This window comes from Pelobates fuscus, chromosome 6 (genome assembly GCF_036172605.1).
Source record: "Pelobates fuscus isolate aPelFus1 chromosome 6, aPelFus1.pri, whole genome shotgun sequence".
Classification (NCBI taxonomy): Eukaryota; Metazoa; Chordata; class Amphibia; order Anura; family Pelobatidae; genus Pelobates; species Pelobates fuscus.
The window spans coordinates 131106154-131121752 of NC_086322.1; the positions used below are offsets into that span (position 1 = coordinate 131106154).

At 39.4% G+C, this 15599-nt stretch overlaps 1 protein-coding gene across 1 annotated transcript in view; it reads right to left on the bottom strand.

Moving 5' to 3' along the window:
* USP53 (ubiquitin specific peptidase 53) overlaps nt 1-15599 on the bottom strand; it is a 69468-nt gene that overhangs the window by 5216 nt on the left and 48653 nt on the right. Inside the window, exons 10-13 of the mRNA XM_063458253.1 lie at nt 14436-14579; nt 11476-11622; nt 10399-11125; nt 3136-3200 (exon numbers count right to left, since the gene is read on the bottom strand). Of these exons, the coding sequence (XP_063314323.1) occupies nt 3136-3200; nt 10399-11125; nt 11476-11622; nt 14436-14579 (1083 nt within the window). The remainder of the gene's footprint in view (nt 1-3135; nt 3201-10398; nt 11126-11475; nt 11623-14435; nt 14580-15599) is intronic.

The following is a 15599-nucleotide window of genomic DNA, read 5'->3' on the forward strand; positions in this document are numbered from 1 at the left end:
CCAGGGGTCTCAAGGGGCTTAACCCCAATGAAATAATAAACCAAAAACAAAATATTAGATGCCAAATAATCTCAGTGCAGACAAAGCCATGAGGCTAGTTGCATCTCCAGGATATAAGTATAGTAATGTAGAGTAAATATCAAGACACTGGCTAATGTGAAAAATGATAAACAAATACAGGTCGCCAAACTGATTGGTCAGTGAAAAAATATATCTACAAGCAACTATGCATCAAAGGTATATACCAGGTAGGGGATATAGAGATATAGAGATATACACACACATATATATACACACACACACACACACACACACACACACACACACATTCCATAGGATTTAACAAATTAGAAGATGAAAGGGCTTATCAGGAAGGGTAATGCTTTTAACAAGTATTTTGGAGTGGCATGTATTCCATTCAGAGACTGTTCCTTCCTGATGCATTATGGGTTGCAGACTAGACCAGGGTATATCAGTTTTGAATTACAGAGCTTGGTATCATCAGAAATCTAATCAGTTATCATTTTGTGCCACAATTCTCTACATGTGACTTAAGAATGTGCATGCACTAAGAGGGAATCACAGGAAAAGTTTGCCAGAGCATACACAGGGCAGCTCACTGCTCTGCAACTGTTTCTACTAACCTCACTGGGGTGAGTTAAAGAGGAACTGACAGTAGCAAAACATGTCTACATATATACATACACACACACACACACACACACACACAAAGCGGATCCTAGAGTGACAGGTGCAGCATTCTTTTTGGCGCCCCCAGGTGGGCGTTGGTCATTTTTCTAACCCCTCCCCTTTGCAGCTACTCCACCTCTCCATCTAGACAGACACACACACACAATGATTTGTCACACTGACAGAAACATTGACACACACTCAATGACAGATACACAATCTCACGGATTTGAAATACTCAATGACAGACACAAAGTGGTACACAAAACAAGGAAGTCCAGCACTCCGCGTTTTAAATTACAACATACATAATCACACAATTACACACATTAGTTTTCCTTATTTCAGTTTGCTGTATATGTACAGTGATGTATACACATATACACACACACCAATATACACAGTTACATACATACATACATACTGGGTTATTTACAAAAATAAGAATTGTCAGGAATTCATAGTGGATTTCAAAGTGAATGACAGAATAGTCAAACTGGAAGCATTGTATTCCTGACAATTGTTTAAGTGAATAACCTTGTCAGACATGAATTAACACACCATCACAATCAGAGACATACATCATCATGGACACAGACACACCAGAACAAAGTCACAGACCTACACGCACACATTAACACAGTTACAAACATTCCTAAAAAAAAAAAAAAAAAAAACAGAGGCACATACATTTAAAGACACCTATAGTCCAATACATAGACACACAACACACTCCGTCACAGACATAGGCTTATGTATAGCAGGTTGGTTGGTAGGTTAATTGAATTGGTGTTCAGGTGTGTTATGTGACAGGGTAGGTAGTTCTACTCAGCAGAGTATTGCTGGTGTAACACCACCTACACTCAGCAGCTCCTTTGCCAGCTACATACTGGGGGAGTTTCTAGGGCTGGGAAGTTTTCAAGGCTGCATTCTAAAGCAGCCACTCGCTGTCCTCAGTCCTACCGTGTTCCAAGCTGCGACACTCTTCCCTGCAGCGCCCCCTCACTCTAGTGCCTGGTCACAAATGCCCCCGGTGGTCCAGTGGTATCCTATATCCGTTCCCTGGCAGTCCGGTGGTAAATAGCAGGAAGCGCACGTCCTGTTTCAGATCATAATACCCACTACTTCACGACTCTGGCTTTCAATGTTGTCACAGGCGCAGGTTGAGAATCTCTGAGCCTGTTCTTTGACTCACTAACTGAGCGCCAGAACCACGACGGAGAGGATATGTTCGGACCACCTACTGCTGGTGCGCACCAGTGGACCATCAGGGAATAGTTTAAATTTAAATATGCTGGTGTCCCCAACTTGCAAGCCATGTTGGCCGCTGGGCACCTCTTGTCATGGCGCCCTGCGTTACCACACAGCTTGCACACCCCAATGGCTGGATCTGCTGACAGACACACTGGCACTCACTCTTGATGACACACACACAAACCCTGACACACAACCACTTACTTAACAGACCCACTCACTGACAGATACATTTACTGAAACACACACAGACAATCGCTGACACACACTGACAATCCCACTGAGACAAAAACACTCCATGACAGATATATTTACGGACACACACATTTACTGACAGACACATACACTCGTATTAACTGTATTGATTCTTGCTCCTACCTTTAGGAGTCCTCTCCCCCAGGGTCCAGTGACTTTCATGATCTTCCTGCTCCTCTCTCCTCCCTCGCACTGTTTAGTGATGCGGGGCCGGAATGACGTCATATTCCGTCTCTTTGTGTCACCACAGAGGGAGCAGGAAGATCATCATCACAGACAGAGCTCCCTCGCCTCACTGTTCTGGTATATTGCTGCAGAGTAGGCACCTGCAGTATGGGATAAGCAGGTGCCTACTCTGCATTGCTAAATACACACACATACATATATACACACACATATACACACACACACGATACCAGTAGAGAGCACTCAGGAGTCTTTCAAAGTAAATTTCATCTGTTGCTTTATTGAGCAATTACAAATTCACACAACGTTCCAGTCGACGTTTCAGTCTGTAAAATACTTTTTTCAAGATCAAGGTCTTGAAAAAAGTATTTAACAGACTGAAACGTCGACTGGAACGTTGTGTGAATTTGTAATTGCTCAATAAAGCAACAGATGAAATTTACTTTGAAAGACTCCTGAATGCTCTCTACTGGTATCGTATACAATTTAGTTGGAGACAGCACCGGAGCATTAAAAGACCAGGAGCATTGAGTGCTGGGACGTATATACATACATACACACACACACACACACGAGAGAACATTTTATTAACGTGATAAGCAATAATGTTTTAAAATGTCCTATGTTACTTATTATTAAAACACTTATCTGAGCTATAAAGCATTTTCTACAACATTTTCTTACCACTACGAGAAAAATAAATAAATAATGTAATCACAAAAACATCTCACAAAGAAACAAACTGTTTACCATTCAAATGCCTTCTTGTCCGTGGAGAGGTAGAAAGTATGATATTTCCTGGCTGAAGCTTATCACTGAAATAAAACAAGGAGATTTTATTTGTGCGTGAAATATACGTTACTTATTATGTTTACATTATACTGAACACAGAGTGGACAAAACTGTTCCAAATAAGTTTTAGTTAAGCTGTTTCTCGGTGTAGCAATCCTCTGACATGCAAAGTAAAGAATATTTCTCAACATTATTTTACAATATACTGTAGATCTAGAATGACAAATATCTTTATCATACAAAAATAGGTTTGTGTAAATGAATAAATGACAGAACACTGCACTTGTAAATGCTCTCTGAAGGAAGTAAAAAATATGCTTATTGAAATGCTATATTTTTCCCCAATGCAATTCAATGTATTTTGAATTTGTAAGGCACTGCTTGGAAGTGCTGTGCAGCAGTATTTAATCAATTGATTACACACCAATAGTACACACAGTGGTTCATTGTGATATTGGCAATGACCAATTTATTTCAATGCAGGAGTACATGAAATATATTGCCAAGTAGCACTATATAGCCAGACAGAACATACAATTCCTAAACTTCCTGCAATCCATTAACAGAGGGGTGAATTTTTATTTGTATTTTTTTTAAATCTACTTTTCCAAGAGACTCAAGAGATAGCCCAAACTACTTGTCCTGATAAAAAAATAAAAAAAATAAAATTCGGAGAGTGACCCCTGCCTAGAGCTCTAAATTGACAGGACTCTTCCAAAAAAAAACAAAAAAAAAAACCCAAAACTTTATGGCATACATATGGATCCATATGTTAGAGACACGTATTTAGACATTAGGTACTCTAGAAGAGACCTTCATCTGAGATATTTGTATTTATTATATTTAAGGGACTTCGGTCCGGAGGATTCTTTTTTTTTTTTTTTTAGGGACGTTTTATGGTCTCCAATGACTCCCTAGGGATCATCAACCATCACATTATGGCTATGTAGGAGTCGGATTATAGCAGAAAATAAATTGTTGGTTGCATTTAACAATTGAATGTGTATTCTTTATATTGTATAAATATCCATTTAAAAAAAAAAATAACAATCACTCAATATTGTGGTGTCATAGTATAAATTGGATGTTGCTTGGGTGTTTGGTATAGGGAATGAGGGAAATCGATATAGGAGCAGGCTAGTGTAGATGGAGTGTGCAGGTTATTTCTCTGTATTCTTTTCGTGGGGGTTAGTCTGCTATGATCAATTCATCAACATACAACCACAGTCTAATAAGCAGTCCTAAGAATATGACTTACGATCGCAATTACCAAATATTCCTTTAAGACAGCCCATCCAGTGGAGAGCCATTTTCAAGTGCTTGTAGGAAAGATTAATTATTTGGTCTAAATTGACAGATAGAAACTCATATAGTTTAAATTTTACATTGAGGGTTTCTCTTCTTCTGTATATGTATATTTGGACCTTACTTGAACTTGAAATTTGTGAATTAGAGCAAAGTTTAAGTGAGGTACCCTCGAATAGAAAGCATGGTTAACAAATAAGAATTGGCAGTGGTATAGTTTTTGTTTAGGCTTTCCTATTAGGCTTTTCCTATAATTTGGACCTTATTTGAACTTGGTATGTGTAAAGAAGTAGGAAGTTTAGGCGATGCATCCTTGTATGGGAAGCAAGGTTAGCAAGCAAGAACCAATAGCAGTATAGTGTTTATATTTTAAAGGGACACTATAGTCACCTAAACAACTTTAGCTTAATGAAACAGTTTTTGTGTATAGATCATGCCTCTTGGGTTTTACTGCTTAATCCACTACCATTTAGGAGTTAAATCACTTTGTTTCTGTTTATAAAGCACTTGCCACACCTTCCCTGGCTCTGATTGACAGCCTGCATGAAAAAAAAAATAAAAAAAATAAACTGGTTCCACTTTCAGTCAGATGTAATTTACCTTAAACAATTTTAGCTCTTGCTCTGTAAATCGAACTTTAATCACATACAGGAGGCTCTTGCAGGGTTTAGCAAGCTATTAACATAGCAGGAGATAATCTAAATTAAACAGAACTTGCAATAAAGGAAGGATAAACATTAGATAACTCTTTAGAGGAAGTGTTCAGGAAGGCTGTACATGTCACATGCAGGGAGGTGTGACTAGGGTTCACAAACAAATTGATTTAACTCCTAAATGGCAGATTATTGAGCACTAAGACTGCAGGGGCATGATCTATACACCAAAACTGCTTCAATAAGCTAAAGTTGTTCAGGTGACTATAGTGTCCCTTTAATGCTCTCTTGTTCTATGGTCTGCTCCCTTTTTATTAGAAAGAACTGAATGTAAGATAATGTAAACATTTGCAATCATGCAACATTGTATTACTATTTTGATTATTTAGGTATACATTGGGCTGATGTCTTTTTCCCCCTCTCATTCTGATTAGGTATGTGGTTTCTCGCATTAGTGATTGCTAATGGGCTTTCCTTTATATTCACATCAATACCTTAGATAATGTTATGTTGATAAAGTGTTTTAACAGACGTGAAAGGCATTCATCCCCTTAAGGGGTCTTTCCATCCAACTTATCTGCATTTTGTCTGGTTTCTCCATGGATACAGGAACTGGTGGAAGTTTGGTTTGCATTTTACGCCATTTTTATACCATATTTTATTAGATATACCAGAGTTGCCTGTGAGATGATTCTGTCTGATATATGTTGCTTTATATACACACACACTATTTTTGACCAATAAATCAGTGCTTTTATGGGCACTTCGTGGGATATTAAAGGAGACAATTGTCTGTGTGTTATCCAGAGATGATATGGGCCTACTTGATTACTGGTAGCCCAGGTACAGATGAGCAAGTGGTCTGCACCTTAAGCGAGTGCAGATTACAGTAATTGCTCCTTTAAGTTTTGGCGAGTCAGAATGCAGGTGCAGGTATTCTGGCACATTAGGAAGCGCTGCACTTCAAGGGAGCAATTAGTGTGGTCGGTACCCGCCACATGTGCCCACATGCTCCCTGCCCTGGCACTAATCCTTCCCGGTTGTAGACCCCCTCTTGCGTGCAGCAGGGCTAAAGGAATAGAAAAAACAAAAAACAAATATTGCCCGGCACCTGGAACTACATGTACCAGGTGAAAGGTGATGCAAAACTCCCCATTCCTGTAGACACCACTCCTAAAATTGGATTTTAGATTTGAAGCATAATACACAATATGTTAAATAAACATTTATGTATAACATTGTATTCTTCAATACAGACACAAAGAATTTTTTTATTAAATATATATATATATTTTTTTTTACACACAGTCTTTTAAAAAGAAACCTGACATTGCATTTTAAAAGTTCAAATTTAATAAAATTTTGATGTTTAACCCCTAGGCAATAAAGGCCTAAAAATAGGACTACTTGTTTTAGTATTTTCTTAATGACAAATCTATATACAGTCATGGGAAAAAGAACATACACCCTCTTTGAATTCTTTGGTTTTTCATATCAGGACATAATTATCTGTTCCTTAGCAGGTCTTCTAATTAGGTAAATACAACCTCAGATGATTAACGCCACATGATATATTACATGGTCATGATTTATTAACAAAAATAGAGCCAAAATGGAGAAGCCATGTGTGAAAAAGTACATCTTATGATTCAACAGCTTGTAGAACCACCTTTAGCAGCAATAACTTTAAGTAATAATTATCTGTAGGACCTTATCAGTCTCTCACATCAATGTGGAGGAATTTTGGCCCATTCTTCTTTACAGTTCATGGAGGTTTGCTGGCATCTGTTTATGCACAGCATTTCAATCGGGTTGAGCCCTGGACTTTGACTTGCCCATTGCAACACCTTGATTCTTAACTTTTTCAGCCATTCTGTTGAAGATTTCCTAGTGGGCTTGGGATCATTGTCCTGTTGCATGACCCAATTTCAACCAAGTATAACTGTCAGGCAGTATTCTTGAGTCAAATATAAGACCATCTATGATATACAGAGGAGTTCATGGTTGACTCAATGACTGCATGGTTCCCAGCTCCTGTGGCTGCAAAACAAGCCCATATCCTCACTACTCAAGTGCTTGAGCGGATATGATGTTTTGTTTTTTGCCAAACATGGCACTGTGCATTAGGGCCAAACATCTCCACTTTGGTATGGCCTGTCCAAAGGACATTTGTTCCAGAGGTCTTGTGGTTTGTTCAGATGCAACTTTGCAAACCTAAGTCATATTGACACTTTCTTTTTAGAGAAAAGAGGTTTTCTCCTGGCAACCCTTCCAAACAAACCATACTTGTTCAGTCTTTTTCTAACTGTACTGTCATGAACTTTTAATATTTAACTTGCTATCTAAGGCCTGTAGAGTCTGTGAGGTAACCTTTTTTTTTTGCAGTTTCTCTAAGCAGTGCATGGTTTGACCTTGGGGTGAATTTACTGAGACATCAACTCCTGGGAAGATTGGCAACTTGAATGTTTTCCACTTTTATAATAATCTTTCTCACTGTAGCATGACGGACTTCAAATGGTTTAAAAATGGCTTTATAACCCTTCCCAGTTTAATGGGCAGCAACAAATGCTTCTCCAAGATCATTGCTGATGCATTTCCTCCTTGGCATTGTACTAACACATACCTGAATGCTCAAGACCAGCAATCTGCTAAAACCTTGGCTTTCTAGTCACAGTCACTTTTGCTGATGAGGGCATTTGATTAGCAGCACCGGTCTGCTACTTAGCCTCTTAATTCCATATGGAAGCAGTAAAGGTGTACTTCATTTTTTCACATATTACTTCTCACGTTTGGCTTTATGTTAAAGAAATCACAGCATGGTGTAATATGTCATGTGTTGTTCATCTGAGGTTAGATATACCTATTTTAAGACCTAAGGAACAGACTATTGTTATTATGGTGTACTTTTTCCCCTTGACTGTAAATATAAATTCTGTTTTTAAGAAAATGGATTGTACTACTTCAATCCATCTGTTGGTCTATGACACATCTACCTAAATTCTTGTGAGTAGAATCTGAGGTATTCTAGTAACAAGCCTGACAGCGGTCCTACAAATATCCTAGGAACTAGTAGAGAACAGTCTGCTTAATCAACCATAAGGCAAATATGCATGTTTAACCCCTTAAGGACCAAGCTTCTGCAATAAAAGGGAATCATGACATGTCACACATGTCATGTGTCCTTAAGGGGTTAAATAAACTGATAGATGACAAAAGGGAAATCATATTTGTGCAGCAATGCTATCAAATAGTCCTGATTACTGAACTCACATAATCGAAGGCTAATTAGAGTCAAATGAATGATCCATGGGATTTACAGTCTGCAACATCAAATCACAACCTCCGTTCTAGAACTGTATTTTGACGTGTGCATTCTGAAAGCTAGCTCACAGCACACACAGTGTTATTTTAGCTTGAATGCCAATTGTTCTTCGAAATGACAGAGAACGTTACACAAAGACCTAAGGCAAATATGTATGTGTCACAAGGGTTTAAATATAAGCATATAACGTGTAATAAAGTTGAAAATGTATGCAGTTAGCGAGTTATAAAAACAAGAAAGGCCATAAAAACAAAAAGGAATATGAACATCAGATAAAGAACAGGGGAATTAATTACCTAGCATGATGCTCTATAGAAACCTGATCGCTTATATAATCAACATTTTCTACTACATTTTAATGTGTGTATTTACTAGATCTGTTTGTTCTATGTAAGCCTATTTGCGACAGTGTTTCCTGTGGAGCTTTAAATTTCATTTTTAATAAGTATTCAATGTTAAAAAAGTTAAGTTACTCCCTGTGGATTTGTAAATCGGCATTAGTGGAAAAAATATTTTTTTTAAAAATCTCAACACACAATAAAATGAAAGAAAGTAATTACTTGTTTCTGCAGTACTCTGAAATTATTTTTTGTGTTTCCCAGCATTAAAATTTGTTCTCCCATCAATATTATCCAAAGATCGGCAATGCCAAAAGAATTTTACAGTCTCTCGAAAGTTAATCTTTATCCACATCAGATTCTCCCAACAGACCACTAAGCAGCATATTTGTATAGCAGTGAAAGGGAACAGGCGGCAAACACATGTGCCACATTTTATGAAAATAATATCTCTCTATTAATGAAAAGAAGCTAAAATCAATTATAGCCACGCACTAAGAGATACCACATTAAATGCGACAAAGCCAATTCATATAGTCTTTTAGTGTCTGTTTAAGGATTACCATATTTAAATTTGCCATTTTCAGCTCTCTTTAAAACATCTGAGATGTCACTAATAATAACTAGATACTAAACTGAAATGATCTGGTTTGCTCCATATCTGTGGTTTCTGCATTGACCAGGAGGTGGCCAACAGCAAATCTTGACTCACCCACTCTGTTTGCAGGGAGCTCTGTCTATACCCTAGAAAACATTGATCAGCATATGTCGCTCAGCAGTTTTCACTGGTTTACTTTATAAAATGATATGGAAAAAAAGTCTACTCTGCAAGCAATGAGAAGTCACAGGCACAAACTTTCTCTTTAGCTTAACTTCATTCAATTTCTTTGATGGAAAAAAAAAAAACAAAAAAAAAAAAACTGTTCATGGTGTGAGGTTTCTGTATGATCAGAGATTCTCTGTGCAATTTATATAGGATTGTACAACATGTGTAAATGGACATAGCTTCCCAAATGTTGGCTTATTGGAAGTTGCTGCAGTGCACAACACAGAAAGGCATGAAGCTCCTTTCAATACAACTGTGCAATGAGCATAAACTGATGTGATGTTTGGAGTGTACATTTAAAATAAATGTAATTACTGCTTGAAGTGACATGAATAATACCATAGTGTTTCAAGAGAAGACCATGTCCTACTTTGTGATATTGCCTTGCTTTTTAATGCACAATTCTTAGAACACAATTTGTTTTCAAGAACCCACTTGGTCTGTTCTTCAGAGAGAATCAGTATGTGACAGTGTTTCCTGTGGAACTCCACCTCTCAAAACAATTATAAATGAATAATTGCAACATGGCTTAGCTCGAGAAAGCTAATGGAAGCCTCTGCTTAGGAGCTTCCAGCTCTCCAGCATCGGTAATGGAGGTGGGGAGCAAAACCCAAGTAAGAAGGGGGATAAAAACTGATTTTGATCATTTGCTTCGTTAATCTGATATGTTGGCACATACTGATTCTCTTTGAAGAACAGACCAAGTGGGGTCTTGAAAACAAATTGTGATATAGATAGATAATATATATGTAAGATTTTTGTTAAGTCAAAACTTACCCGCAAATACTTGTTTCTTGAATGTTTTTTAAATCAGCGAAACTGGTTCCTTCAATAATGGGAGAATCCAGATTGCTTGATCCGCTACTGATGTGATCGCTGCTTTCATACCCAGACTCCGTTCTCTGCATCTGCCAGCTTTCTAGGTGGTATGCCTTGGTATCAGGGTTAAGTTTGTTCCTTTCGACCTGATTTTTCCCAACAGATTCCAGAGAGCTCCTGCTGCCAGATTCCTGCTTTACTTCATCCTCATAAATGGTCATTAGGACCTTGCGCTTGGGACTCTCCTTCAATGAGGATGGATTGCTCTGATCCTTGACAGGCTGGTTTTTACTTTTAGAGTTAGTCACATGTCTGGGGCTTTTTTGATTTTCACTGAAGATGCTATCAACATTGAGTGTCTCCCGCATTGGCCGCCACTGTTTTCGGTTTCGATTACTTGCCCTCTCTTTGTAGTCCTGGCTGCTGTCCGTGTCATATCCGATTGAACTACTACTTTTGACTCGAGTGACTGGTTTTGGTTCAGGTGCTGTAGCATGTACTGTACTAGACAGAGGTTGCTTTGACTGATGTACAGGCCTCTCATGTTTGTATGGTCCTTTCCCTTGACTGTGGTAAACGTTCGGCTCAGGATAATGTCTAAAGCCAGTACCAGCAGTAGAAGAACCAGACTTTGTCTGTACTCCAGCATACGGCTTTGGCTGGTAAATTTCACCTCCAGAGGTTTCTAAAACATAAAATTAAATAACTTACATACAGATATAAATAATATCAATATTAAGCTTAGTTTACGCTGTTTTTGCGTGTAACATCAATCTGTAATATTAAAATTAAAGTTAAAAAAAATAAATAAAAATACAATGGCACAAACCGGCTTATCACTAAACTTTACTGTGGAGAATTTCCATGGGAATTGCACATTTGAAGCAAATATGTGCAAAAAAATAAATAAAAAATAATGCCAAAATTAACTGAGCTCCAAAGGTTTTAATTCCTATATAAAAATCTTCCAAATTCCAAGTATGGTGAATAATTAAAACAGTGAATTAAAATAAATAAAAATAATTTCAAGATTACCCTTTGGCCTGGAAATTTCTTTCTTCTGCACTTTGTCCACAGTTTTTCTTTGTGAGGATGAGTTGCCTTTCAGGTTAGCAGCTCTTTGAGCACACTCTCTGGAGAGATCTTTACACTTTTCTTGTTGATCATTGCGAGTTAGCTTAACTATTAAAGAACACAATGTTAGAATGAAACTGGGTATATGCAAGATTTTCTCAGTACTTACAGAGAAAAATGAGGTAGACTATTCAGATATGTACAGTTTGGTTAACAGTTGCATTAGGTACTAAACAATTAAAAGGATACAAAGCATTAAACAAAGTTCGCTTAATTAAGTGGATTTGGGCTACAGATCAGGGGTGCCCTAAAGGTAGATCTCTAAATGTTTTAATACAGTTTCTATGATGGTTTGCTATTCTAAAGCATTCTAAAGACATGCACAACATCATAGGAGATTTAGTTCTACAACATCTGGGGATCTACCTTTTGGGTATCAGTGCTATAGATCAAGCTCCTACAACCTAACTGCTTCATGCGTTGCCATTTAAGCAGTAAATCACAATTTCTGCAGCCCTAGCCACACCTCCCCTGGATGTGACCTACACTTTATAAAAAGGGCTTAAACTTTTAACATCCCTTCCTGCACAGTGTGTTTTATTTAAATTTCGTATCTATTGCAGTGTTAATTGTATTCTAGTGTAGGCTCCTGAGCGTTTGATTAAAGTTCAATCAACAGGGCAGGAGAGAATACATTACTAAAGTAAACATGTTGTGGTGTAAAGTTGAAGGGAGGTGGGGGGCGGAGCCTGGATGGCTGCATGTTCCATGAGCTCCGTGTAATGCTGCCCTAAAAGTCGGAATTTGGAGAGAAAGCACTCCCCTAATCTTGCTGGAGACACTCCCCTGGCTGGAGGCTACACTATGGGCCGTTAAAATAAGAAACATAAGCCTGACAGGAGCCTGCTGGGGCAAAATATCAGCGACCTGTTCTGGAATTCACAGAAGGCCGCATGGGACAATATGGCGCGCATGGACGAGGGCTCCTTCTACCCCTCGTAAAACATAGCCTAGGGTCCATTGGAAAGTGCCTTGCACACCGGGCAAAGGAGAAACCACCCTCCGGCAGAGGCATACTGTGACCCAATCACTGCAGCCCAACTTAAGGCGATGCTGGCGGAGCTGCGTGAGAACATAGCAGGCGACCTGACCCCCTTTAAGAAAGCTGTTGAAAGCACGACCGCTAAGCTGGTCCAACCTGAGGCCACCCAGGGCGCCCACGATACCCGGCTTGTAGTGGTGGAGAAGGGCCTGGCGGACCTGCACTAGAAACGAGCCGAAGGCAAGATCGATGTCCTTGAGGACGCAGGTACAACCTGAAGCTTAGGGGGATCCCGGAATCGGTGGAACTGTCCGACCTCCCTCACTTTGTCAGATGGCTATTTGCAGCCTACTTATCACCGAAGGACGCAAAGGCCATAAAACTAGATGGCATGTTCCGTATCCCCAAGCCACCTGGGGCGCCACCTTCCGCTGCACCGGGCCTGATCCTCCACTTTAGGTCCCTGCAGGACAAAGTCCTCCTTCAAGTGGCAGTGAGAGGAAAGACCCCACTTACCTTTGACTGTGCCACAATTCTCTTCTTCCCAGATCTCACGCCGATCCCTGCGACCATTGCTTCAATTGCTGCGTGCAAACTAAGTGCCATACCGATGGCGCCTACCCCGCACAGTCCTGATCATCACTGAAGGCACCACTCACCATACGGAAACTTATCAGTCGCTAGGAGATCTTCTGAAGAAGCAAATTGATTCGCCTTCCACTGATGAGAGAAAGAGCCTGTCCACTATAGACTTGGCAAGGATCAGAGAATTCATGCCGCGGACGGCACACCTCGCCTATCAATGTTGCAACCTGACTGGGAGCCAGCCAAGGCATGGAGGTTGATGTCTTCACTACCAAGATCCCATATAACACCAGGGACTTCTCCAGTAACACAGTTGAAAAGTTGATATTACCTTATTGTTGTTTTCTCTTTTACTTTTGTTTGCTACTACCTTTTTACTCCAATACCTACCTCCCTATAAAGGGGATACAGGGCAGTGTCACCACACAGTACCCACACTATAAGCATATACAGGACAGGGGCTTCTAAGCAGGTCCAAACCAAACTCCAGAATATCACCTGTGCAATATCAGTACAGGTTCCCAACCGAGACATGGGGTAAAAATTGATAACATTGTTAAAACTCCCCCCAATCCCTTCCCATACTTTTGCTTGACGACAGAATTTTACACCTACTACTTCTTTCAGGGAGGGAAATCTCCACCATGGGTGTAATTAACTCTTGCTCACACATTAGACACAGGACCCGATGGAAACTCCACTTTCAGGGCACCAAGACAGGAACTCTACTATACCAAAAAAAAACTAATCTGACATATATACTCGAGTACTAAGCACAACAGCCTTTTCCTCCTCTTGCTATTATATGTACAAGATGCTGGGCAATTATTACTTCATTACTCTTTGACAAGTTATCCACTCATATGTTTTCATCAAATGTGAAATGAGAAAGATAAAGAATATAAAAAGATTTGAAGGGAGGCTTACACAATTTTGGTATGAAATACTCAAGTTGGGGGGGGGGGGGCTTAAAGAAACCAAACAGTTTGAATTATTAGAAACCGACAATATCTTATTTAAAGCGTTACCCCTGGCAGCATGACCATTTTAAAACACGGAAATAGTCACAGGGCTTAGAGCATGTACGTGCAGCGTTTCAATATGAAATGCTGCACATATGGACTGCACCCAAATAAAAAGTAGAGGTTATGGGGTCTAGATTGTCCCTTTAAAATTGTATTAATAAACAGCAACACAATGGAGTAATATAGTTGTATGAAACTTTGCAAAGTTTGTGCAATTGCCAGATTTAAAACATGTATGTTAACAAGTGTAAACAGGATAGGTAGCATACCAGGTCCTCTACCAGCGCTGGATTGTACAGCACCTCTGTTAAATCCAGGATCTTCCATCTGGGGAACGGGCCCGCTGTTCTGATAGACATGTTCTACAAACTCCTCTCTGTTGTACTCTTGAGTCTTTGATGTTCTTTCATTACCTTTGCAAGCAAAATAAAGTTTTCCCATTAGATTCCCCTTCTTATTTTCACATGCACAGTAAATATATCTGCTGGGCTTCCTGCACAGATGGTGACATCACCCGTACAAATATTTCCTGTAATGAGCAGAGAATATTGCAGAGATTGCCTCCATGCAGTCTGGAAACCATATCTCAGGCAAAACTGGAAAATCTAGATCTGCCAACACACACAAATAATGTGTGCGCGTGTATATGAATGTATATATCTATATCACAAACATATTCGGTATGTGTAGTTTCCTCTTTAAACCAAACACATACTTTAAAAGGTCTAGATATACATGTCAACTACAGCAAGCTGCAGAGATTACTTTCCCTTGCTGTCTTGCAAAGAACGGGGATACTGAGATACTGAGTGGATTTTACAAAATTTTAAAAGGACACGATAGTCACCAGAACAACTACAGTTTATTGAATTTGTTCAATTACCTTCAGACTCTTTGCTGTAAACACAGAGAAAATGCAGTTTACATTACAGCCTAGTGATAACTTCACTGCCCACTCCTCAGATAACTGTTAGAGATCCTTCCTGGGTCATGGGTGTCTAAAATGCATCCAAACATTCAGTATCTCCTCCCTCTGCATGCAGACACTGAACTTTCCTCATAGAGAATCATTGATTCAATTCAGCTCTATGAGGAGATGCTGATTGGCCAGGGCTGTGTTTGAATCATGCTGGCTCTGCCCCTGATCTGCCTCCTTGTCAGTCTTAGCCAATCCTATGGGGAAGCACTGTGATTGGATCAGGCCACCACTTCTGATGAGGTCAGCAGACTGCTTGTTTTTCTGCGACTAACAGCATCCAGAGTTACAGCTTCAGGCTTGAATACAGTAAACTTTTGCTATACTTATGGAGGCAAGAGGGGTCCAGGGGGGCTAGATGGTCGTTTTAGCATTATAGGGTCAGGCATACAGGTTTGTGTTCCTGACCCTATAGTGATCCTTTAAAGAAAGAATAAAAATGATAAGTTAAATTCGG